General features: G+C 42.7%; 2 protein-coding genes across 5 annotated transcripts in view; both read left to right on the top strand.

Moving 5' to 3' along the window:
* Positions 1 to 1,371: 1,371 nt before the first annotated feature.
* LOC122542572 (protein unc-45 homolog A-like) lies at positions 1,372 to 24,991 on the top strand. Its single transcript, XM_043680480.1, has 20 exons — positions 1,372 to 1,448; positions 2,927 to 3,085; positions 3,204 to 3,240; positions 3,610 to 3,785; positions 4,491 to 4,583; positions 5,541 to 5,708; positions 6,845 to 7,013; positions 7,298 to 7,468; positions 8,787 to 8,958; positions 9,545 to 9,845; positions 12,273 to 12,367; positions 13,807 to 13,948; positions 14,699 to 14,839; positions 15,736 to 15,863; positions 17,310 to 17,376; positions 18,355 to 18,468; positions 18,995 to 19,110; positions 20,843 to 20,960; positions 21,458 to 21,613; positions 23,065 to 24,991. The coding sequence occupies exons 1-20, from the start codon at positions 1,437 to 1,439 to the stop codon at positions 23,335 to 23,337; spliced, it is 2,808 nt and encodes a 935-aa protein (XP_043536415.1). The 5' UTR covers positions 1,372 to 1,436; the 3' UTR covers positions 23,338 to 24,991.
* A 1,291-nt stretch (positions 24,992 to 26,282) lies between these two features.
* The window catches only part of LOC122542569 (RCC1 domain-containing protein 1-like), a 41,952-nt gene continuing 41,418 nt past the window's right edge, over positions 26,283 to 26,816 (top strand). For 2 of the 4 annotated variants that reach the window (XR_006309818.1, XM_043680474.1), the window contains exon 1: positions 26,284 to 26,557. Coding sequence is in view for 3 of the 4 variants with exons in the window: in XM_043680474.1 (XP_043536409.1) it covers positions 26,350 to 26,557 (208 nt within the window). In the remaining variant the exon portion in view is untranslated. Of the gene's footprint in view, positions 26,558 to 26,816 lie in introns of all 4 variants that reach the window. The other 2 variants (XM_043680473.1, XM_043680475.1) reach the window with 2 other exon arrangements.

Here is a 26,816-nt window from a genome sequence, read left to right as displayed (position 1 = left end):
GAGGTCCAAGACTGGGGAATTGTTTATACCCGAGAGATTTAAGCTTTGTGGAGTAGAATACAGGAGAGGTCCACTTGCAGACAGAATGTTTGTCTGAGACTTGGTGATGCTGTATACCCAAAGTGTGCAAAATCCATTGAACTGCAGTCCAGTGAAGAGCCATTGTTCTAAAGGACAGAAAGAAAACCTTGCAAAAATAAAGACAATTCATAAAATCCAGATTCCTCATCCCAGCAGATGTGCAAACCACAGAGGAGCCCCACTGATTGCTGTGTGACAGTGAAAAGACAACATATTATGCAATCATGTTTTTTGCAGAATAAACAAAGAATTGCTGTTGCTTGAGATCTGAAACACACAAAAACAGAAATCGCTGGATCAATGCAGCAGGTCTGTGGAGACAGAAACAGAGCTAACGCTTAGAGTCCAGAAATGACTTAGTCATAGAATCATAGAGCTGTACAGCATGGAAACAGACCTTTGGTCCAACTCGTCCAGATATCCTAAACTAATCCAGTTCCATTTGGCAGCATTTGACCCATATTCCTGATGAAGGGCTTTTGCCCAAAATGTTGATTTTCCTGCTCTGCGGATGCTGCCTGACCTGCTGTGCTTTTTCTAATATTGACTTTAATCTCCAGCATCTGCAGTACTCACTTCCACCATATTCCTCGAAACCCTTCCTGCTCATATACCATTCCAGATGCCTTTTAAATGTTGTAATTATACCAGTCTCCACCACTTCCTCTGGCAGCTCATTCCATACATACACTGCCCTCTGTGTGAAAAAGTTGCCCCTTAGGTCCCTTTTAAATCTTTCCCCTCTCACCTTAAATCTATGCCCTTTAGATTTTTTTCCCAGGGAAAAGACCTTGTGTATTTACCCTAGTCATGCTCCTCATGATTTTATAAACCTCTAAAAAGTCACCCCTCAGCCTCAGCTTCTTCAGAATCTGTTTTGTTTGCAAAACTGAGCTTCAATAATAAAATTTGCACAGGCATAACAAATTGAGAGTTTATTATTTAAAAAAAACAACGCGTATGAATTGGTTTAGTACAGCACTTTAGGATGCTCCATTCCAATAGCACGCTAATTGCAGCTACATTGCAATCGAAACACTTTCAGCCTGAGGGATTTGACTCTGGCTGCAGAGCCTTTATAAATTAACAATCAATATTGAGATAAAGATTGGACACTTTCAATAGAAACTTCCTGCAGGTTTTTATTTTAATGAATGTAACTATTCCGTAAGAACACCACTGTGGATAAAGAGTTTGCAAAATCTCATTCATTCAAATATATTATCCAGGAGCAGCAGCAAGACCACCCTCAGCCACGCCCCCGCCTTTGACTGACAGATAGTGGGGTAACGCCCAATGACGTAATCAATTTGCGACGTTGACCGGGCACAGTCACCAGGGCAACAGGAGAGAAGATGGCGGAGACGGTGAGAGACCTGTGGGCGGCTTTGGGGTGGGCGGTGGTAACATGAAGGGTTCGAACTCGGAAACTTTCCTGAACTCTGGGAATTCCCGAACATCATCAATCCCTGAGTCAAGATATAGCTTCAGATACACCAGAGCCTCCCCATCAAACACTCCCAGGACAGGGACAGCCCATGGGTTAGATACAAGAGGAAAGCTCCCTCTACACTGTCCCCCATCAAACACTCCCAGGACAGGGACACCCCATGGGTTAGATACAGAGTAAAGCTCCCTCTACACCATCCCCATCAAACACTCCCAGGACAGGGACAGCACAGGGTTAGATACAGAGTAAAGATCCCTCTACACTGTCCCCCATCAAACACTCCCAGGGACAGGGACACCCCATGGGTTAGATACAAGAGTAAAGCTCCCTCTACACCATCCCCATGAAACACTCCCAGGACAGGGACAGCACAGGGTTAGATACAGAGTAAAGCTCCCTCTACACTGTCCCCCATCAAACACTCCCAGGACAGGGATAGCCCATGGGTTAGATACAGAGTAAAGCTCTCTCTACACTGTCCCCCCATCAAACACTCCCAGGACAGGGACAGCATGGGATTAGATACAGAGTAAAGCTCCCTCTACACCATCCCCATCAAACACTCCCAGGACAGGGACAGCCCATGGGTTAGATACAAGAGTAAAGCTCCCTCTACACTGTCCCCCATCAAACACTCCCAGGACAGGGACAGCATGGGATTAGATACAGAGTAAAGCTCCCTCTACACTGTCCCCCATCAAACACTCCCAGGACAGGGACAGCATGGGGTTAGATACAGAGTAAAGATCCCTCTACACTGTCCCCCATCAAACACTCCCAGGACAGGGACAGCCCATGGGTTAGATACAAGAGTAAAGCTCCCTCTACACTGTCCCCCATCAAACACTCCCAGGACAGGGACAGCCCATGGATTAGATACAAGAGTAAAGCTCCCTCTACACTGTCCCCCATCAAACACTCCCAGGACAGGGACAGCATGGGGTTAGATACAAGAGTAAAGCTCCCTCTACACTGTCCCCATCAAACATTCCCAGGACAGGGACACCCCATGGGTTAGATACAGAGTAAAGCTCTCTCTACACTGTCCCCATCAAACAGTCCCAGGGACGGGACAGCACAGGGTTAGATACAGAGTAAAGCTCCCTCTACACTGTCCCCATCAAACACTCCCAGGACAGGGACAGCATCGGGTTAGATACACATTAAAGTTCCCTCGACACTGTCCCCATCAAACATCTGAGGGCAGGTAAATCACCTCCTACAATGCTGCAATTATGTGCCGCACTTCCAAACGTGTAAGGTGCTCTAATCCTGCAAATTTTTGACCTCTTTGACTACTTTACCAATTTTGTGTGAAGTCAGAGCCAGCAGTTCCCATGGATGCCCATATGATATTGGATGTGACCTGTATAACTTATCAATTTCTTGTTGCAGGCTAGTGTGGCATTGTTGCGGGAGGATGGCAACAAGTATTTTAAATTGGGAGACTATGAGAAAGCCTTATCCTGCTATACACAAGCAATTGACCTATCCCAGAACTTGTCAGAGGGCATGATCCTTTACCGCAATAGAGCAGCCTGCTACCTTAAATTGGTGAGTAAAACCAAAATACACAAATGTTCACAGGTGACCTTTTGAAAAATGTGAATTGTGCCATTGTAGTTGCCAGTTCCCATGTTTGAATTTTGTTTTTTTTTCCATTACTCATTAGGAGGAGTACTCAAAGGCTGAAGCAGATGCCTCAAAAGGTAGGTGATAAGAAATGTATGTTTTGTGTACAAATTACCACTGCTTGGTGATGGTATGTTTACTTGGTTATGTGCACATGCTGTTCCAGAGTGTTTTAATTTGGGATTGTCTGAATATTTTTTGTCAGTGCCCTGTTTTTGATGTAATTAGATTAAAACATGAGAGCAAAGTATTGAATCAGAAAAGACTATGTGGTGAACTTGGTTAGTTCATTAAACATCTATCCAAATTATTTTGTTCCTAATTTCTCTCTTGTGCCGCTCTGGGCTGTGGATTCCACCTGTTTGAATTAATTACATTTCTGTGTAAATTTGCAATGACCCTCAAGAATGTTTGCTCCAAAGCAATGATTGTCCTTTTGTTCTCAGTAATCGAATCAGATGAGAAGGATGTGAAAGCCCTGTTCCGTAGGAGCCAGGCTCTGCAGGAACTGGGCAGACTGGATCAGGCGTTTGCTGATATCCAGAGATGTGCTGTTCTGGAACCAAAGAACAAGGTTTTTCAGGAATCACTGCGGCAAATTGCAACAAAGATCCAGGAGAAGGTAAAGTGTGTGTGGGTGGGTCAGGAGAAGAGAAACAGATTGGTTGGTGGGAAAAGGCAGTAGGAGGGCAAGCAAAACCAGAAGTTAGAAGGGCCAGATTGGCAGAGGAGGGAACTATCAGAAACAATAGTGAAGATATGCTTCTGGGTTGCCTTTTTAAATTCTGATTTAGCACGTCTCTGGGGAGGGGTTGGTGCAGTGATATTATCACTGGACTTGTAGTCTAGCGATCAAGCCTAATGCTCTGGGACGTGCGATTGAATCCCATCATGGCAATGTGGTTGACTCTTAACAGAAAAATTTAAAAATATTGTCAGTATTGCATGGTATAAAAATTGACTTCAGCTTTTTCATACTTATTATTTTATTTTGTCAAAGCAACATTCCCATGCATTCATTCTGGTCTTTTTCTGAGCTTCAGTAAACTAAAACACAGGGTGTGTAAAGTATACAATTCTAGAGTCAGTCATTCCAAACTTAGGCTGTGTTTGGAGAGGGTTCTTCGGGTTGTTCACAAGAAATGTGTCAATCAAACTTGAAATGTAAACTTCAAAAAAACATCCCTAAATTAATTTGAAGTTTTACCATTAATGAAAGATGCTAAATGTCACCTAGGACTGCACCTAGGAAGTTCAATTTGTTGATGTGTTCTTTAAATTCCCAGTGTAACGTTCTGATTGTGTTGTGTCTTTATCTCTGTTCAAGGTCCGACAACAGTCTTCTACAGATGCCCGTGTAGAGCAGATGTTTAACATCCTCTTGGATCCTAGTGAGAAAGATTCTGACAAGAAACAAAAGGTCTCTGTTTTCCTAAAAGCATTCTCATTAGAGATAATGGCATGTATGTGCTGCAGGCGAAAAGCATCTGGGTTAGGGAAGTTGTCTTGGGTTTGAGGTACAGCACAACACTGAGTCTGTAATGTTTCGTTCTGCATTCACCTTGAACAATAGAGTAACAGCTAATAGTGTAATTATAGATTTTGTACTTATGTATGCAGGTTGCCTCTGGAGGGCAGCTGCATAATGAGCTGCATAGTATCAGTTAAATAATCAGAGAGTTAGTTTTCAGTCATGTTGACTGAAATTCCTGCTAGATAGCGAAAAAACTGGAATGATATTGTAGCATATTTTGCTGCCATGAGGCAGCACAGTGGCTCAGTGATTAGGACTGCAGTTTCACAGCACTAGGGATCCGGGTTCGATTCCAGCCTCAGGCAACTGTCTGTGTGGAGTTTGCACATTCTCCCCGTGTCCGTTCCGGTTTCCTCCTACAATCCAAAGATGTGCCAGCCAGGTGGATTGGCCATGCTAAATTGCCCATATTATCAGGTGCATTAGTCAGAGGGAATTGGGTCTGGGTGGGTTACTCTTTGGATTGTCGGTGTGGAAACAGGCCCTTCGGCCCAACAAGTCCACACCTACCCTCCAAAGAGTAAGAAATTATCAATAGTTGAGATGGGAAGCCATGAATGATATATATAGAAATCTTAAAAGAAAACCCTTTAAGAAAGGAAGTTGAACAACTGTATCTGAGAGACTGCTTCTCTGACAGTGCAACACTCCTTCAGTACTGGGGCTTAAGTGGTCAGGTTCCAGCAAAAGGTTTCACCTGATAACCTCTTGACTCCGAGATGACTGTGCTGCCCATTGGGCTATAGCTGGAATTTAAACTTTCAAAGAAATTTGAAACTGAGAATTCATATGTCTTCTTATTCCAATAAGATACCTGTTTTAAATATTTTATTTCCCCTTCAGGCTGTTCAGAATCTGATTGTTCTTGCTCGGGAAGATGCAGGGGCTGAAAGGATTTTTCGCAGTGATGGGGTGCATCTTCTCCAGAAGATGTTGGACACTGGGAATACAGACATCGTGCTGGCTTCACTCCGGACTCTAGTGGGACTGTGTTCAGGCCACCAATCCCGGGTCAGTCAGGCGCAGAAAAATTAGGACTAAAACAATCTCACTTGCATTCTTTTTGGATAATAATTCTGTGAAGAGCACCTACAGAGCTCCAAGCTGGAAACAGAATCGATTGGTTGACTTGGAGTCATGATGAACTCAGTGACTTCTTTCTGTGCAGTAAATTCACTATGTTTCTATGCTATAAAGCACACAGTGACCAGACACTCCAACTTGACAGTTGTCATTGCAAAATTGAAGTGGAAAATGTGATACAGAAGTATGATGAAAAAATTGTGCAAGTTTTATTTATATAGAACCAGGACATACAATGCAATAGCTAAAGTGCTGGCAAATGGCATTAAAATATTGGGTGGTTGGTTTTGACTGGTGTGGACATGTTGGGCTGAAGGGCCCTTTGGGTGCTGTAGATCTCTATGACTCTATGTAGTGCCTTTTGAAAATTTAGTCTTTGGGGTATGGGTGTCACAAGCAAAGCCTACATTTTTTCTCTTATCCCTAATTGGCCTTGAATTGAGTAGTTTACTCGACCATTGCAAAGGGCACTTGAGAATCAACCACATGGCTGTGGCTCTGGAGTCTCATGAATGCCAGGTAAGGACGGCAGGTAAGGCTGGCAGATTTCCTTCCCTAAAGAGCATCAGCAAACTAGGTAAGATTTTACTGTAGTTGATTGCTTACATGATCACCATTACTGAGGCTGGTTTTCCATTATAAATTTTATAAATTGAATATAAATTCCCCAAGTGCCATGTTGTGATTTATACCCATGTCCCCAGAGCATTTAGCCTGGGCCTCTGGATTGCTAGTCCAGTGACCATTATACCACAATCTCTACCAGGCCTTTGTCTAGTCATGTGTTCCAAGGTACTTCATAGGTTTCAAACAAAATTTAATCACGAAAAGTAGAATCTCCAGGTAAGAAATGGGAGCGTTGTAAAATATGTTTAGTATAATTTTATAGTTGTATTTGCTCCCATTGTAAATTTTTATTCAGTGCTGTATGAAATGTGTAGCAATTGACACTTGTCTGTCATCAGACGTTTATTCAGTTTAAGCTGGATCTATTTATTTTGGTGTGGAAAAAGCTTGTTTTATATAATGCCTTTGTTATGTTTAGTTTTGATTCCTATTTGCAGGTGACAGTGATTTTGCACACAATAGGAATGGACAGGTTCTGTCGCGTGATGGGCAGTGACCAGGAGCAGGTTTCCCTAGCAGCATGCAATGTTCTGCAAAGCATGTTCGATTCATTGAAAGGGGGAATAAAAAGTGATATTCGAGGAAAAGAGGAGGCGGTGGTTCTCGGTGAGTGATATCTCTGTGCGGAAATGATTTCCCACTCTTCATAACATTAGTTTCAATGTTACTATCGGTTTTCTGCAGTTAAAGTTCTGTTTTAGTTTAGATAACTAGTATTGCCTTTCAGAAAGGCAGCTCTCAAAAATGTTTTGGATTGGTGATACCTTGTGGAGCATTGGTAGCTACATGGGCTATAAAAGTTTGAATATTTCTTGAAGAGTTCTCTCAGATTATGAAGCATTAATTAGACTTTGTGTTCAAATAACTAACAATTATTAATTTATCTTTAGAACCTTTGAAGGAATTGAAGATGATGATTCACCAGCTGTTGGAGATGTTGGTTCAGCCGCAGGTGTCCACTCATGGCCGAGACAATTCTGTAAACCTCCTGATTAAGCATGTTCCCCGGAAATCCTTGCGTGATCCCAACAACGCCATGACCATTTGGGTAATTGACCAGGGTAAGGTGTAAAACTGAGGGAGCCAGTGCTTCTCGTGTGTGTTAGGGAAAAAGCTGCTTCTTTTCTCATATGCATTCACTGAGTGTGGATCTGTCACATGGAACATGAATATGACCAGACCAGTTGCTCTGTCAGTCAGTGTGTGCAATGCAGGTCATGCTAGAAGTGGCTGAAGGTGCTCTTGCTCAGACAGCAAGATTTTTTTCAAATTGCATTGGCAAACTAAATAGATTTTTATGACAATCTACTAGTTACATGGTCACAATCACTGATATTGGCTTACTACTCTAAACTTATTTAGTTAACTGATTCTAATTTTCCTAGCTGCTGTGATTACGTTTGAACTCTTGGGCTCTCAAACTCACAAAAATTTGGTCTCGGTCTATGAATTATTGATTCAGAAAGAGAACCACTCTTCATGAGGCTGATTGGAAACAAATATTAAGCAGCTCCTGCTGTTAATTTGTAGATTGGCTGAGCTACAGACACTAACACCATTCTGATTTAGGATATATTTGTGCAGCAACAATGTTAGGAGGAACTTTGTGGAAACCTCCAACTCCACAGGATTCAAATAAATCAAGGCAGGGTGTACGAAATGAGCATGAATACAGTTTAAATAGAAACAGGAAATGCCCCTCAGGTCCAGCAGCATCTATGGAGAGAGAATTGGTTAATATTTCAGATCAGTGACCATTCATCAACACACGACTGGGCTACCTGAGTTTTGAGGATCTGCTTATCTGATCCCATTGGCAGTTTGTGGAGCCACCTCTTCTACTGTAGACATAAAATAAAAATATGGTTATGTTGTGGTGGAGGGTGGTATTCAGAAATAAATCTGTGTTCCCTGTATCTGCCTTTGGTGAGATTGAATTTACAGAGTTGATCGTGAGGCATCATCTAGTCTTCGCAGAGGAGCTGACCTAGTCCGATGACTCATTTCTAATACCAATAAAAATCAAGAAGAGTGGTAAGCTCTGAGAAATTGTCATTGCTTACAACTTCACAATCTGTTCTTCTCTTTGTGAGAGGTTTTGGATTTAAATTATTGATTCACCCTCACATTGATGCAATGTCCACATATTTCTGTGTTTTGAATTCCTTCCTAGATGAACTAGAGCAAAGGTGGTATTGTGGGATAGGGGTGTTCTGACGTACTTTGTGTTCACAGCAGCTGCTGTCTCATTCAAGAATATAGAGAGATATGGAATTTTCAGCACAGGTCAACAGATCTTGTGTGGATGGGATTCCTCCCATCCCTGTTTATCTCACCATAGCACCATGTATGACTGTGTCTTTTCTCTGCACTGATCAGGCATGAGGAAGATTCTTGAAGTGGCTGGCACAGTTTCAGAAATTCCCAACAGCGTCTCGATAACGGATAGTGGTCGGATGAGCGTGTCAGTACTGCTGACCAAGCTTTATGATGACCTCAAATGTGACGCAGAGCGAGAGGCCTTTAACAAACTCTGTGAGGACTATGTCAGGTAGGGAGTTGCGCATGAATGACAAAATTCAGGTTACAGGTTTCTGGTCTGTGCTGAGTTAGCTGATCTTAGTTGTGATATGTGTACAGAAATAGTGCTTCTTGGCCCTGTTCACAGGGAAGAATCAGCCATTGTTCTGGTACGCAACCGGTGACATCTGGAAGAGAAATGTGTCTGATGCTAAGACTCTGGCCTTAGTGAAAGCTTGTTTCAATGTTTGAACCTCTCCGTGACCTCACACCCCTCATCTCTGTAACCTCACCAGCTCTACAACCTTCCAAGATCCACACGCTCTTGACACTGTTCTCTTAAGCATCCCTAATTTTAAACACTTCACCTTTCGTGGCTGTGCTTTCTGCTATCTGCAACCAATACTCTGAAATTCCCTTCCTAAACTACTTCAGATCTCTATTTCCCTCTCCTTTAAGAATTTCCTTTGAACCTATCTTTTAAATCAATCTTTTGGTTTCCTGTAATATCTCCTTATGTGGTTCCATGCAAGAGGTGCTGACTTGGATTAAAGCAGGGATTAAGGAACAATATAGATGTTTTTTAAAAATTGCAGCTGAACTTTTCTTCTGCATAGGGACCGCTTTGAGTCTTCAGGACTGGATGGAAAGCTGCAGGCCATCCAGACTGTGTCCACCCTACTACAGGGGCCCTCAGACGTTGGTAATCGAGTACTGGAGATGAGTGGGATCTTGGAGTGCATGATAGCATTGTGCAGTTCTGAGCGGGAGATTGACCAACTGGTGGCTGTGGAAGCTCTCATTCATGCTGCAGGCAAATCAAAACGGGCTTCATTCATCACAGCGAACGGGGTGACGCTTCTGAAGGACATCTACAAGAAGAACGAAAGTGATCAAATCAAAATTCGAGCTCTGGTGGTAGGTCACATCAAGTTCTACAGACTATGCAAGTCTTATGGGCAGCCAAGTATCTCCTATCATTTCATTTCCTCTTTCCTGGAGCTGGAGGAGTCGAGATTAAAAATATATTTTTGCCTTCATACCATGCTGCCCTGCTTCTTACAGGCAGTGGTGATTAAACCAGTCCCAAAAGTCTCTGATGAGTTAACTATTCTTTGCCAATTTAGCATGGAAGGTGTCTCAGTGCCTTGGACTAGGAGTTGTCAAAGCCCTCACTGGTGACACTTATTAGGTTCCAGATGTAGTCCATAATGCCTTTTGTACATTTTTCTCCTCTGCATATTCCACTGCTTGGCCCAATACATGTGTTACATTATGATTCACACATGTATTGGGACATAATTTTTAACCGTTTCACCACACAGATGTAGTCCATAATGCCTTTTGTACATTTTTCTCCTCTGAGTCAGTATCACCAGGAATGGGTTGAGGGGTCAGGTGTGGTTGGAATTAATATTTGTTAAAAATGTTGAGGGACCTTAAGGCTTTGTCTGGGTCCTGAAATTTTTCCTTTGAATCATAATCATCAGATATTGCAACAGGGAAAGAGATTGTTCAGCCCGTTGTGTCTGCCTGTGCCCCTGTATGCCATAGTGTTTCAAGTATTCATCTAAAAATGCTGTGATGGTTCTTGCCTCTAGCACCCTTTCAAAGAGTGAGTTCCAGATTCCTACTACCCTCTGCATGAAAAAAATTACCATAAATCCCTTCTAAACTTCCTCCCTCTTAATGACCCCTGGTTATTAATTCCTCCACTGAGGGGAAAAGTTCCTTCCTAATTACCCTATCTGTGCCTGTCTTTGTACACCTCAATCAGGTGTCCTTGCTATATACAAGCACGTGCGCGGACGCACGCACACCCCTATCTTACCTAGTCTCTGTGTAGCTGCAGCACTACCTCATGTAACATCCTGATGAAGCTCCTATGCTCTCTCTCCAGTACAACCCCATTCTTCATCTAGTATAGTCACCAGAACTGCTCGCAGTATTCCAGCTGTGGCTGAACTATTGTCTTAAACTACTCAATCTTAACCTCTTTTCCTCTGTATTCAACACCATCATTCGTGAGGGCAAATATCTCATATGCCACCCAATCCACTTGCCCTGTTGTCTTCAAGGATCAATAGAACTACACACAAAGTTCCTTTTATTCCTTAGTAATTCCCGGGGTCCTACCATTCAATATGTATTCTCTTTGCTGTGTAAGTCCTCACAAAATGCATCACCTGATTCTTTTCAAGATTAACTCCATCTGTCACTGTTCTGCCCATCTGAAAATCCTGTGTATATCATCCTGGATTCTAAGGCATTCCTTCTCACTATTTAGCACGCCACCAATATGATCTTACTGATCATACCTTCTGTATTATTTATGTCTAGATCATGAATGTGCACTACAAACAGGAAGGGACCTGGCATTGAACCCTGTGGCATGGTACTGGCAACAGGCTTCCAGTCACAAAAACAGCCTTTGACCATCACTCTGTGCTTCCTGCCATTAAGCCAATTTACCAAATTGCCCCTGTCCCATCCCATGGTTTTTATTTTCCTTCTTGACCAGTATCCTATGCAAGATCTTGTCAAACGTTTATTGAAATTTGTGCAGACTACATCAACTGCAGTCCCTTCACTGCCTCAAAAATTCAGTGGTTTTTTTTTTAGACATGATCTCCCCTTGAGAAAGCCATCCTTGTCTTTCCAAGTGGAGATTAATTCTGTCCATGAGAATTTGTTCTAATAATTTCCCAATCACTGATGTTAGACTCACTGGCCCAAAATTCCCTGGTTCAGCTCTGCCACCTTTCTTGAATGATGGTTCCACATTAGCTGTTCTCGGTGCCTCTCCTGAGGCCACAGCGAATGTGAAAATGAATGTCAAGGCCTTCCAGTTTTCTCCCTAGCTTTTTGTAGTCGTCTGAGATATGTCTCAACTGGGCCTGGGGATTTATCCAATTTTAAGCCTGCTAAAATCAGTACTACCAATACTCCCTTAATGCTATTTTGTCTGAGTTTCTCTCAGTTGTCCCTTCATGAATTTCTATACCTGCATTGTCTCTATATATAGAATACAGATGCAAAACTTCAACGTCTTCTGATTCCACACACACATTGCCACTTTTATCTCAAACGGCCGAACTCACCTTGGTGATCCTCTCACCCCTAATACACTTAGTAAGCACCTTTGGATTCTCCTTTATTTTTGTTTTGAGCTATCTGATTATTAAAGGAACTGTTATAAATTTTATTGAGTTTTCTTACACAGGACAATTTGATTCCAGCTCTACATCTTGTGTAGGCTGTACAAACTTACTGCCCTAATTTTCAGTTATGGAGGTCCAGCCAATGTCAATGTAATCTCATCCCTCAATCTGTTTCCTCTTTCAGGGTCTGTGCAAGGTGGGATCTGCTGGTGGGACGGACTACAGCATGAAGCAGTTTGCTGAAGGTTCGACTTGCAAGCTGGCAAAGCAATGTCGCAGGTGAGCCGAGTTCTGATGTTGTGACAGAAGAATCACAAGTTTTCAATAGGTCTGATTTTTTATTAAATATTATTCATGCTTATTGAGTATTAGGAATGCTAAGGAATAGAACATCTTATTTTAGAATGCTCCCTTTGCTCTGTGAACAACGTTCTTCAGAAAAGCATTTCCTGCTAGATCAGTGTAGCTTTTTGTAATTTCTACACCATCCACATAGTGAGATTGCTAATGAAAGAAGTTTGTTTATCATACTTGCACAACCATCAGGAGTTGGATTTGTGGGTCTACTAGTCTGTATATATGAACAGCCATGATCCTTTGATGCTTTTTTTTATAGTTGTGCATTTGTAATCATTGGGTTACGTCCTCACAGTAGTTTGATTTCAAATATATTCTGATCAACCTGCTCAGAGATGTTATTACACACTCCAGGAGCAGGTGGGACTTGAACCTGGGCATCCTGGCTCAAAGGTAGGAGGGACACTACCACAGTACCACAAGAGCCCTAACACATTAACTTCAAAAAGATTACACACGGTATTACTCACAGCTACAGGTCAGAATGGGCACATTTGGATCTAGCTGGTGCATGTCAGAGCTTCCTTCAGCCCTCCTTCATCTCACCCTATCAGCACATACTTCCATTCCTTTCCCACATGTTTGTTCAGCTTCCTCTTAAATGCATCTATACTATTTACCTCAGCTACTCCCTGTGGGAGTGAGTTCCAACTTCTCACCAGACTGTGGGTAAAGATGTTTCTCATGAAACTTCATTTGGATTTATGTCCCCTAGCTCACATCTTCCCAATGAGTAAAAGCATCTTTTCTAGGGCTACCTTGATAGAATAAGTTCTGTATGAGCTCCACGCTCTTCCCTTGATCTCCTAGTTTATTTTGACTATTACAGTTGTTTAAATTAGAAGACGATGGCCGAGTGATATTATTGCTGAAATATTTATCTAGAGACCTAGGTAATGTTCTGGGAACTTGGGTTCAAATCCTGCCATGGCAGAAGGTAGAAACTGAGTTCAATAAAAATCTGGAATTGGGAGTCTAATGACGACCATGAATCCATTGCCAATTGTTGGAAAAACTCATCTGGTTCACTAAGGAAAGGAAACTGCCATTCTTACCTGGTATGGCTTACATGTGACTCCAGACCCACAGCAATGTGATTGAGTCTTAACTGCCCTCTGGGTAATTAGGGATGGGCAGTAAATGTTGGTCTAGCCAGTGAACAAAAAAAAGTACTGGTTCCCAAACAGGAACAATATAAGAACAGTCCAGGAGAGGAAAGCGACAGGGACTGAAAGTGCTGCTGAATTAATTGCTAGTACAGTGACAGTCTGTGGACTGAACTAATTGAGGAGATGGTGTAAAGTGATGGATAATATATCAAGGCTGCTTCTGATCAAATTGCTGGTCCACTCTCTTGCTAGGTGGTTATGTAACAACTCAAATCAGTGCAGCACTCGGCGTTGGGCAGTGGAGGGATTGGCCTATCTGACCTTCGATGCTGACGTGAAGGAGGAGTTTGTGGATGACCAAGCTGCAGTACAGGCTGTGTTTGAACTGGCAAAGGTAAACATTGAAAACAATGAGCAATAAGAGGGAAAAGCATGTCCTTTGCATGTTTGCTGATCTTACCTGTTCGCTGGCCAGCCACTAGATATTTCCTTTGAATTGTTGGAGCAGATGTTAATCTTTTGTGTGGCCTTCACATGCTTGCTTTTCTGTGCATTTATACCAAGATAGAGTGCAAGTCTGCCAATGATGGCACTGTCCTTTTGATCCCTATTCTGTGCTGAATTATTAATCAGGGCATTAATAAAGATTGCTGTTAATCTCTTAACCCCCTGGGATTGGGCATATGAATGATGGCCAGCCTTTCATAGAAACATAGGAAAAATAAACAGAGTAGGCCTTTGAACCACTCTATTAATCAATATGATTATGGTTGATCATCCTGAAGTACTCTGTTCCCACTTTCACCCCATACCACTTGATCCCTTTAGCCCTGAGAACTATGGTGAGTCCCCTCCTGATTGATGTCTGTGTGAATGTATGTATGTATATGAAATTAGGACATGATTGAAATCAGCTCTGATAATCTCCACAATCAAACAGGATGCCTCAGCTCAAATGAAAACATCTGGGTCAGATATTGGAACTTCAGTTGGGAGCGGAAATTTGGTTGATACATCATCTCTGTTAATGATCTATCTGAGTTGTTTGTGATAAAAATCGTTTGTCATGAGATGATCAGTGTCTACGGTTCTTCCATTCTTGCTGCTTTGTGTACAATGATCTCTTGCTTTTATTCCTTTCCAGTCAGAAGATAAAACTGCTCTCTTTGCAGTTGCCTCCACCCTTGTGAACTGCACGAACAGCTACGATAAGGAGACTCCTGATCCACAGCTTCTAGAACTGGCCAAATACGCCAAACAGCATGTGCCAGAGGAGCATCCCAAGGTGCAATACAAGTGCTATCTATATTTACAGGAAATTACACTTGTAACTCTTGTTCTGCCTGAAAGCCATACAAATCTACAATTTATTCCCCCACTTTCTGCTGAGTTTGTAGGGAAATTTTTAGTGGTCCTTAATGTTAGTTGGAACAAGGTGGGGAAATAATCGCTAATGGTTCAGTTCTTGATCCACTGACTCTTGTGATGATTGCATCTGTGAGGATGTTGGGAGAACAAAATCTCATTGCACTTAGCTGTGACCTTCCTTTACCACCTTGAAGCAGCCTGTTGACTTTTATTGTCGGTCCAGCTGTGAGGAACAGTCCTTTAATACAGAGGACCCAGTAGGGCTGTGAAGCCAACCCAGAAAGAACTCATGCAGAAGCAGGTCCTTTTTGTCCAGCAAATCCGTGTTGCTGGCTTTTCTTTACATTTCATTCATTTTAGTCCCATTCCCAAAAACCTTTAAAACCCCAACTTTTGTAATCTGATTTGTTGTACATTTTAATATTCCTTTTTTCAAACAATTGTATAAATTCTTTTATAAAAATTAAAGTTGTAGTACCAAGCAGATGCCATTTAATCACTCAGCCTTGTTTTACAACTTACAATTTGCTCCTGAATTCTATTTACCATTTTTATTCCATATCCCTTCACACAAAGGAGAAAGTTCCAAGTGACAATCATTGCAATGAAGTGCTTGTTGATTTCAGTCCATGTCAGTGATTGCTGGCAAAGAGTTTCACATTGTACCCATGTCTGAAGCTGAGGACATTTTTTTTCCAGCCCATTCCTCAATTCTTTGGACAGTGATTGATCTAGCCATTATATGTGTATTTTAAAAATACGACTGACTAAGAAAACTGATTTGGTGCTAAACTGGCATTTTCTGAATTGCAGGATAAACTCAAGTACGTGGGGAAACGGATTGGAAAACTCCTGAAGGCTGGGGTGGTGTCGGCATTAGTTTGTATGACAAAGAAGGAGAGTCCAGCCCTGACAGATTCCTGCAAAGAGATGATTGCGCGGTATGTGTGTGGCAATAGTTGAACAATGGCTGATTAGGAAGACTTTCACAGACAGTGACTTATTAAATGCAAATGATCTGTTATATTGTGGGCAAAAATAGCAGCTACATTGTATACAGCAATTTACCAAATTACAAGTTGTTTGAGTGGATGGATTTCTTCCTTCTCATGGAGTGTCGTGGAACAACTTGTGAAACACAGTAACAAGCAGAAGGGGCCTTTGTCAAAAGGGTGGACCCTTTAACTTGGGAGAGATGGTGATGTGGTGGTAATGTTAGCAATCCAGATGTCCAGGCTAATGCTGGGGTGATGCGGGTTCAAATCCCACCACAGCAACTGGTGGAATTTAAATTGAACTAACCTGTATGGAATTGAAAGCTGGTTTCCATGATGGTAACTATGAAATCACCACTTGCTGCTGTAAAAACCCATCTAGTTCACTAATGTCAGGGAAGGAAATCTGCTGTCCTTACCCAGTCTGGTGTCTAAGCAACTCTGGATGTGGTTGACTCTTAAGTGGCCTCTGAAATGCCCGAGTCAACTCAAGGGCAATTAGCGATGGACAACGTATTCTGGCCTTGTCAGTGATACCGCATCCCATGGAAGAATAAAGGGAAAAAAATGCTCCTTCAGCACAATACAGAAGGCTCTGGTATGGGGCTCCAATTCTCAACAAAAGATAGCACCTTCAACAGTGCAGAATTCCCTTGGTAATTCACTGAATTACTCCAGTCTCTGGAGGACAGCTGACCTCGCCACACTTTGAGAGATTGCTACAATTGAATACTTGCGTAACACAATAAAACTCCACCATTGTTTACTGGCTTTGCTCATCAGCCTAGTTTATTGCTCACTTTGAGGTGGTTGTGTTCTCATGTATCTGCGACATGCCCTTCTAGTGATCGTGGATTTGGAAGGTGCAGTCTAAGGAACCTTGGTGAGTTTCTGCAGTACATCTTGTAGATGGTACATACTGCTGCTGCCAAATGTCGGTGGTGGAGAGAGTGGATGTTTGTGAGTGTTGTGCCAGTCAGACGGGCTGCTTGTCCTGGATGGCTTCAAGCTCTTGAGTGTTGCTGGAGCTGCACCCATCCAGGCAAGTAGGGAGTATTTCATCTCATTCCTGACATGTGCTTTGTAGGTGGTAGACAGATTTTGGAGAGTCAGGCAGCAGATTCTTGCTACAGGATTTCTGGCCACTGTTTCCATGGTTGGTCCAGATCAGTTTCTGGTCAATTGTAACCCCAAGAATGTTAATAATGGGGATTCATTGATGGCAATGCCATGAATATCAAGGGGCAATGATTAGATTCTCTCTTGTCTGGATTAATGGTTCTTTTTACTATCATCTTCCCTAAACTCTTGCTGTTGTTTTATTAAGCAGCCGCGTAATACAGAGTGGAAACAGTGTATGACTGAGAACATCAAACATTTTCTGTTTTTCAGTGTATTCCTAGCTCTGGTAGAGGCTCCAGAGGATCGTGGAATTGTAGTAGCTCAGGGTGGAGGGAAGGTGAGTATGAGCATGTTAACTCCTTGGGATTTCTCCATATCAGTGATTCCTGTATTTTTATAAATGAACTGTAGCCGTTGTGGGATAAGAATGGGAGATAACAAAGAGAAGGTAGCAAGGTTGTGAGAGAGCAGTTTTTCCACTTCTGAAATTACTTTCTGACATGAGAATATAATGTGGGTGCCAACATCCTGCCCTTTTCACTCAAGTTCCATTCTGTTTGGCAGTGTACCATGAAGTGAAGGCCATCATAGTCAACTTGATCCACTGACTCTCAACAGGCACACGTCTACACAGACTTTCATAGAATATAAAGCACATAAGCAGGCAGTTCAGCTCAACTAATTCATGCCAATGTTTATACCTGCAATAGCCTCCTCCCTGCCTGCTTCATTTTATTCCCTTCTCCTTTTCCTTTCTTCTTCAGTTTGAAACAGCACCTAGTTAATAACAGTCACACTGTTCACCTCAACTATTTGTGATGTTAACAGTTTCTTCTTCCTGAACCCTCTCTGGGTAGAGAGATTTCTCCTGAGTTCATCAATGGATTTATCGATGACCATCTTATATTTATTGTTCTTCATTTAGAACAAAGGGAAACAACTTCTCAATATAGGAGTGAGAGTTGTGTCTCACTTACAAGTCTCTATTGTTAATTGTATCTTTATGTTCAGTTAAGAGCTGGTCGTGTGCACAAACTGAGGATTCATTTGAATTCTTCTAAATAGATATAAACTAAAACAATGGTTATTGAGTTAGTCACTGTTCGTACACTGCAAATAGATTTTTTTTTAAAAGTGTGTGTAAAGACTGGCTCCAGTTCTATCTTTCACCAACTGGTTTCTGGAATTGCATACCTTGAGGGACTGTAACTTTATATTTGGCAACCATTGCCGTGATTGGCTTCAGGTTTGAATCACTGGACTTTGAATGCACATGTTTATTCAATGTGGCTTATCACTACTTCCTATCCTGTAGGCTCTGATTCCTCTGGCATCAGAAGGCACAGAAGTTGGTAAGACCAAGGCAGCCCAGGCCTTGGCAAAGATAGCTATCACCTCAAACCCTGAGATTGCCTTCCCTGGAGAAAGGGTGAGTCCTGAGAATTTGTGCAGTGCCTTAGGATTTTGTTTTTTCATATTGCATTAATTGCACAGTTTTTAAGAGCCTTATTTTCTGCTTCTAAATAGTCAGCAAGAAATTTTGTACAATGTTGATCCATTTAAAATTGATGGTATAATGGCTTTTCTACGTGGGAATTGGGATCAAATTCAGTTCTGAGTAAGAAGATGGATGCCTCTCTATCTGCACATTGTGAAGATTCTATGTAAAATGGGTTTGGATAGTCTTAATCTGATTACGAAAGAACAAGGATCCACAGCTCAGTTCTGTCCCTAATCACTATCTCCCTCAAAGAGTCATAGAGATATACAGCACAGAAACAGACCCTTCTGTCCAACTCGTACACGCCGACAAAGTCCAAGGAAGGTTGATCTCAAAAATGCCACAATGTTCTAGTAGGGAACATGCTGTTGAGGTTGGAAGCGTGGCACATTGTTGATGCGTTACAGTAGTGGTAAGTGATTAAATATTCTGCTTTTGCTCTTTACTCCCTCAGATTTATGAAGTAGTCCGACCTTTGATCGGCCTTTTGCATCTTGACCGTACCGGGTTGCAGAACTTTGAGTCGCTGATGGCATTAACCAATTTGGCTGGTATTAGTGAGAGACTACGGTAAGTGACTGAGTGAAGGGATGAGACTCTGTTGTGGGAGGGTTGCTCCACTGATTCAGTTGGATAAACACAAATGAATAAGTCAGCAACTTCATTAGTAATGGTTTCCAAAGCTCTTGCCCACTGGTTGATAAAGTTCCTTCACCTATGGTAAACCATTCCCCAGTTTGTCAAGTCTCTCAATCTTTAATTAGGTTACTTTGATGTCTCATAGAAAGGAAACAAGTGGGCTGGACCTCACCAGCACTGCTGACCGAGAGGATGTTAGTCAATATCCAGTACGATATCAATATGAGACGTCCATCAATATGAGACGTCCAGAACCTTATGCCTGAGGTATTCGGCCCTGACACCACATGGAAAATTGAAGTGGCCCAAGCTTGCCCTGGACTCCTGGATGAACTAACCTCTGTCTGTTTGAAACCTGACATTGGCCCTGCACCTTCTCCTGTGGCGCAGCACCCCGCAAATGGAGTCATAAGAGAGAAAACACATCCCCCATGCTCTTCAGAACAGTATGGAGATATTTCCTGTATGGACAGCTGCTGTATACTGTCCACTTTCTCACCTTTGACCACTGCTCAGATACAGGTGTAATGTTTTACCCTCTGGTAGTGGAAATCCGCCCCCCCCTCCCCCCAGACTCTCCACAAAGAAGTCCTTTTCTTTTGTTAGGCACCTGGGATGGAGAGTGCTGCACGCTGCAGCCCCATACAACAAAAGGTTAAGCCATTACACTGGGTGCCAGGTCACTTGTAGTTTTTGTGGTGGAGGAAATGGTTTTTCAAATTAATGTTGAATGTTTTCATTTGCAGCCATCTGTAGTTAATTGAACTCCTAAATTTTCAATTGGACTTCAGCCCCACTCACCTGATTTATGAGCACTCTGTGTAGGGATGGACAGACAGGTCACAGGGCCTTCTCATGGGTCTGCTGTTTGGCTGGGACAAAGTGACCATTAATAGGTCCAGGCAGAAGTTGCAGAGGGGATCCTTGTACCTGACTGTCTGCCCATTTCTCGTGATTACATCCGCACTCGGGTGTGTGTTGAAAGGGAATATGTGGTGTTCACTGACACAATGGAGGCATTCAGAGATTGGTGGGCACCACAGGCTGGGATCATCACCCCGAACAATGTTATTTTAATTTAGTGAATTTCCATTCACCTTGTACCAGTTCCTATTAACTGTTTGTGATTTTTGTTACAGTGTCCCTTGGGAGCTGTTTCATCCGATTATGAATTTGTTTAAAAGAGTAGAAAGGAAGCTATTTCCTTCAAAGCTTTTGTTTGTGTTTGCTCTACGTTGCATCTTTTCCTAGCACCAGTGTCTTTTCTGTGGTGAAGTAACCACACATCAGAAGCATTTAATTGGCTGTAAAGTGCTTTTGGGGATGTCCTTAAGTCATGAAAAACACTTAACATTTCACGTTTGTCTCTCTTAAGTGAGCAGAACTACCAGTGCTGAGGACCCTCAAATGGCTGTGTGTGTTCAAACTCCAAGTAAATGTATATTTAATACATTGAGCAAATCAAACTTCGCATTCAGATGAGTTCCCCAAAGGTTAAACAGGTAGCAGTCCCTCAGAAACACACTGCAGTGGATGCCAAGACTTGAAGCCAAATTCCTGGGGGGGGGGTTTTGTCTCAATAACTTTCTAACTCTGGTGAGAGTGTTATTTGCTGGGTCAAGGCTGGCACTCATAAACTGATTAATCTCTTGACTTCTTTTAGCCAGAAGATAATTAAGGAAAAAGCCATTCCAATGATTGAGAGCTACATGTTTGAAGACCATGAAATGATCCGATTGGCAGCTACTGAGTGTATGTGCAACATGGTACTGAGTGAGGAGGTGTGTTAGTGCTGCATATAGAGCATTGCTGCTTTCTTTAAACATCCCCGCATTGTGATTTGTGGCTGTTAAGAATTCCTACTATGGGTTGATACACTTCCAATATGGTATGCTTCATACCACATTAAGGAAGAGCAAGATACAATCCCCAGCTGTTTTGCTAACTCACATGGGGCAGCAGCTGTTGAGAAAACCAGCCCAGATGCCCTGTCATGATGATTATCCAGTACCCATGGAGGGAACCCCTCGGTGTTTGGGCAATGGGTCAGATTTCTGAGGGTTGAGTACCTTGCTGACAGTCTGTGTCTTCTGTCTGGAATTCGTCACATGGTGACGCACAAAGACCTCTGTTGCAGAAAAAACTGTTTCCCAATGAGAAAATATCTTGAAAAAGTAGCTAACCAAAAAACTGTTCCTTTGGATTATTGGTTTGTTGGGAAGGAAAACTAATTCTCAGACGCCTTCACCTTTTTTTTTTTGTTTGGATCTTGTTTCAGGTCCAGAATCTGTTCCTGGCTGAAGGGACGGATCGTCTGAAACTGCTGGTGTTGTACAGTGGTGAAGAGGATGAGAAGTTGAGGTGTGCAGCTGCGGGTGCTGTAGCCTTCTTAACATCGCTGCAGCCGAAACTCTGTATCAAAATGACACAGGTGGTGAGTGACCACATATCCTGCTCCACCCTGTGCCTTCAATTTGCTGTTTTTGACAGTCACCTTCGCTCCATCTTACTCATTCCTTACCTCCTTGCATCTTCCATCCTGCTAGCAGTCTGCTACTGTCTATTCCGGAGGGTACAGGGATGCAAATGTTTTTTGCTCACTCTCTTTCTCTCTTCTGCCCAAATGACATTCTTCACTTTTGAGCCTAGAACTTTGTCTGTCAGCAAGATATTTGACAGAGAGTGTCAACAAAGAACCTAAACTTGTTGTCACCTGACCTCACATTTCAGCAGGGGGTTCTGGTTAGTGGTCAAAAACAGGACCCCTGGCTATCGTTGCTAATTCACTTCCCAATTGAGAACTAGTGTAAGTGCTAATTCTAATTCCTCCAACCAGTAGTTGGACTCCTCAACTTTAAGGGCATTTAAATGGTCATTGGATAAACATATAGATGAAATTGGAATAGTGTAGATTAGATGGGCTTCAGATTGGTTCCACAGGTTGGCACAACATCGAGGGGTGAAGGGCCTGTACTGCACTGTAATGTTCGATGTTCTCCTGCTACTACCTTCCAGCTGCTGTTAACAGCAAAGGCTGGAGGTTGGACCTATGATGTTCAGTAATGGAAGGTTTCCTTCTGAAAGCAGCTGAGGACACAGAGTGTTGATCGGAAAAATTCAAGAGAAATATTTGCAAAGTTAAATAAAAGAGAATCTGGTGATCGAATCTGTGCTCTTCCAATACTATCACAAACTACAGTTATAGAAACCTATGGTCAATAGTGATGGTGGTGAAATATGCAGCCTCTTGTATAAAGTGAAAGTAGTTGCCAGGTTCATTCTTAGTTGAGGAAAGTCAGCTGACCTCACCTGACTATGGTGCTTTGACTGGCCTCCTATCCTTGGCTAGACAGAACAGGGGAGAGGATAAATCATTGCCCTTGGTCATTATGAAATGACCTATGCTGAGAGGCTGAAATAGTCCATTGAGGAAAGACTCACCAAGCACCCACTAGGAGCAATAGGATAATAACCAGACAATCTCAATCAGTGATATTGATTAAGGGATAAGTATTGGCCCGGATATAAAATGGTATAGTGGAACATTTTCAGAAGATAGAACTGCAGGTTAATGTCTCACCTGAAGGACACTGAATCCAAATGTGGGAATGGGGTTTGAACCTAGAGCCTACTGACTTAAGAGGTGATGCCTATGTTGGCTCCCATGGTCAAATAGCTTGCTGACCCTTGATGTCTAGGCTGTGATCCAGAGAAGAGTCATGAGAGCAGCTGGCATCTGTGAAACTCATGAGGAATGATCTGAGGAAACTTAATTGCCATGGTACTGTGCTCTGTCCCATCTGTTCCTTTTGACACAAATTTGCAGTGCAGCTGAAAGTTACATCCTTGTGCTTTACTCTCTCTCCCCTCCGCCACCTGCAACAGACAAGCCACTGGTTGGAGATCCTTCAAGCACTTGTGCTGAGCTCAAATGTCGACCTGCAACATCGAGGGCTCGTCATCACTCTCAACTTAATGAACGCTGAACGGGAGCTTGCAGCCCTGCTCATGGAGACAGAGATGTTCGAAATCCTGTCTGCTTTGAATAGGGAGGGAGATGAAAAGAAATGCAAGGTGTCAGTTGTTGCCCAGGATTGTCTCTCACAAGCAGTGGAGTATGGCCTAATAAAACCCACTGAGGAGGAGACCAGCCCTTAGTAAAAGCAAAACAGGACATTCCAGGGACACATGAACCAGCTTGCAGACAACAAACACTCCGACTGTGTGATACACTGCTGATTGCTAATCTTTGGGTGTTAAACCATTCTGCACAATGTTTTTATATACAGCATCTATTGGCTCTTTCAGTTATACTACTTTGTTGTGAGAGGTACCAACAGGATGTTGCACCTGTATTATATAATTAGGTATGAAGAAATTTAATTCAGTGTTAAAGTCCTTCAGGGGAAAAAAGCTCTTGGTTCAGAATATTTATCATTTTTTTCCTTGTGCTCATCTCTGCTGTAGATGCTAGCTTTTACTCATTCTGTGGATACCTGAACCCTCTCATTGTAGCCCCAGTGACCACCCATTGATTTTGTGGATGGGATCAGTGACAGTCAGCAAACTAATGGATCCTAGAGGCCATTGTAGACCATGACCTTGATCGACTTCTGGCCTGGCTGGGGAAGCCAGGATATTTTGAGCAGAACATTTCTGAGATTACTGGTTTAGGTCATTGAATATTTACTGCATTCACTCTAATATTTTACACATTCTCAACTTGGATTAGCTTGTAGCATTTTATTATGCTGCCTTTGAACTTCAAATCACAATTTGAACATCTGATCTGCATTGCCACTGAGGAGTTCAGTAAGCTTTGGAATCTAGGTGGGAGTCAATATCTGATTTTTACCACAGAAGCTGCTCCACATGAATACTAATCTTTTAGTGTGATCGCAGACTTAGTAGCTTCCTATAAACTAGTTGCCTGTATGTGATGAAATGATAAATCTGTTTAATTATCAAAATGAGCTTCATCGACACTCTACACCCTGCACATTCATTGTTTTTCACATCATCAATCTTTGTTTATTAATGTATCATCAGTACTGATGCCCTGTGTTTAATTAACTAGAACTATTCAAAGCTTGGCCTGCGAGTTGTTGATTATGTTAGTTGCAGGCTAGTGTCTTTTATGTTTAGGATGAGGTGCATGTGAAATTGACAGATGAGAGTAGTTCGTTCATCAACTTGTCCCCACAAGCCCAGTGGATGGACCAACAAGGCTAATTTTTTTTTCCCTTGCATGATTTCTGTCCATGCCCCTCCCCTCCCCCCTCCAAATCCAAATGGGTTCATGAAGTGGCATAGACCAAGCATCACCAAAGATACTTCAGGATGATATAGTTTGTACTCCAGGGAGGAATTGATGGAAATCGTTTTAAAGATGTGGAGAGATCATTAGCTACCCAATCAGTGGCAACTAATTTTGGAGACACTATTCTCCAGGAAAAGAGGAGGGACCCAATCTGCCGACTCAATCCTAAGCATCCACTGTTTGTTTGAATTTAATTGATTTGATTTTTTTATTGTCACATCTATCTAGGGACAGGGAAAGGTTTTGCATGTAGTACAGGCAGATAATACCATTAGAAGTCTGATAACAGAGAGAAAGAAGCTTCTTGAATCTGTTGGTACGTGTGTTTAAGCTTTTGTATCTTATGCCTGATGGAAGAGAGTACAACTAGGATAAGATGGGTCTTGGATTATGTTGTCTGCCTTCCTGATGCAACAAAAAGTATAGATGGAGTCAGTGGATGGAAGGTTGGCTTGTATAATGGACTTTAAACTATCAAGGAGAAAGTGAGAACTGCAGATGCTGGAGATCAGAGCTGAAAATGTGTTGCTGGAAACACTCAGTCCACCCTCACCCTATCACCCTCACCCTATCACCCTCACCCTATCACCCTCACCCTATCACCCTCACCCTATCACCCTCACCCTATCACCCTCACCCTATCACCCTCACCCTATCACCCTCCTTCCACCTATCGCATTTCCAACGCCCCTCCTGCCTACCTTTTATCTTAGCCTGCTTGGCACACTTTGCTCATTCCTGAAGAAGGGCTCATGCCCGAAACATCGATTCTCTTGCTCCTTGGATGCTGCCTGAGCTGCTGCGCTTTTCCAGCAACACATTTTCAGCTTTAAACTATCAAGGTTCAATATGGTTGGGATTTCACTGACTGGCTGTCAACTTGTTTACAGTCTGCATTCAATGCATCTAAACAATAACGTAATTCGAGGGGTTAAAGTTCTATTAGTACATCAGTTTAGGAAAAGGCTCAGTGACCTCACTTCATGGTCAAAGTAAATCAGATTATTGACATTGTATCACCACACAATTAATCTCCAGGAAAGCTCAAAATTGGTTATGACAGAGGATTAAAGAACAGAAAAAGGTCTGTCACATCCATGTTTTACTAGATTTTAGATATTTTCTAATCATCCTGTTCAGGTATGTTATTACATACCTCTCGAGTAGTTGGAACCTGATTCTGGGTCTCCTGATTCAGGTAGGGACACGACAACAGTGCCTCAAGAGCCCTCTGTTCATTAATTTTTACAGCAATTTAAAAATCACTATCATTGTATATATTGCCAAATTAATAAATTCACTGGGAAGCAAAATATTTGAAAGTAATAATAAGGATTCATATATTTAGCTGTTCTTGTGGCTAAGGGTGTCGTGTAATCCTGGTTCAATTTGATGATTGTGCATTGTGTGCAATTCAACATTTCTATATATTGTACCAGAGTTTGTATCCTCTTGTCGCTTTTTTTTTACAAATCTTGTAATTTGGCTGTAAAGTGCAAAGGAATAGACTGCACCACTTGCATGTACATTCCTTCCAGTTATATAAATAATCAGCAATAAAGTCACTTACAATTAGCTGCTGCAAAAAGATATGATTTGGTGTTGGACTGAGGTGTTCAAAGTTAAAATCACACAACACCAGGTTATAGTGATACAGGTTTAATTGAAAGCACTAGCAACGACTTCCAAATAAACCTGTTGGGCTAATTGTGTGGGCATAGTGCAGTGGGTTCTGGGAGTGAGGTCGTTTGGTTTCGCGCTGCCTGCTGGGAGTGAGGACTCTGAGCGGTGTTTTCTGAGTCTGCGCGATTGGAGCTTCGTGAATTCGGTGGGTGGCAGCCCCTCGGGAAATGGCGGCGTCGACTGGCCGCTGGTTTGGCTTCGGGTTTAATCAGTTCGGGCAGGTCGCCAACCGGAGGGAGCGCGAGGGGGACGGGAAGGTCCTGGAGCCCGTCACGGTGACCGTGCACAGCCCGGAGAAAGCCGGACAATGGCCGGCGGACAGATCCTCCCTGAGGAAGATGAGCCCAGCCTGGAGTTACACTGCCTGCCTGGGAGGTTCGGACTCGGGGGCTTCATGTGGCACGGGGTGGGGTGAGCCTCAGGTGAAGGAAGGTGCCTCACGGCAAGGGGGTGGAGTCTCATGGGATCGGCGGGGTCTGGGAAAGGAGGCGGGGTCTTTGGTAAAGGAGGTGGAGTCTGTGGGAAAGGAGGCGGAGTCTGTGGGAAAGGAGGTGGGGTCTGGGAAAGGAGGCAGGGTCTGTGGGAAAGGAGGTGGAGTCTGTGGGAAAGGAGGTGGAGTCTGTGGGAAAGGAGG

Source organism: Chiloscyllium plagiosum, chromosome 40 (genome assembly GCF_004010195.1).
Source record: "Chiloscyllium plagiosum isolate BGI_BamShark_2017 chromosome 40, ASM401019v2, whole genome shotgun sequence".
Lineage (NCBI taxonomy): Eukaryota > Metazoa > Chordata > Chondrichthyes > Orectolobiformes > Hemiscylliidae > Chiloscyllium > Chiloscyllium plagiosum.
This window is presented reverse-complemented; position numbering and strand designations above follow the sequence as displayed.

What these genes read in the sequence shown, in the direction of transcription:
- LOC122542572 (XM_043680480.1), top strand. An exon ending in ATTCTGACAAGAAACAAAAG is followed by an intron (nt 4,584 to 5,540) that starts GTCTCTGTTTTC and finishes TTTCCCCTTCAG; the next exon opens with GCTGTTCAGAATCTGATTGT. An exon ending in TGCCAGAGGAGCATCCCAAG is followed by an intron (nt 14,840 to 15,735) that starts GTGCAATACAAG and finishes TCTGAATTGCAG; the next exon opens with GATAAACTCAAGTACGTGGG.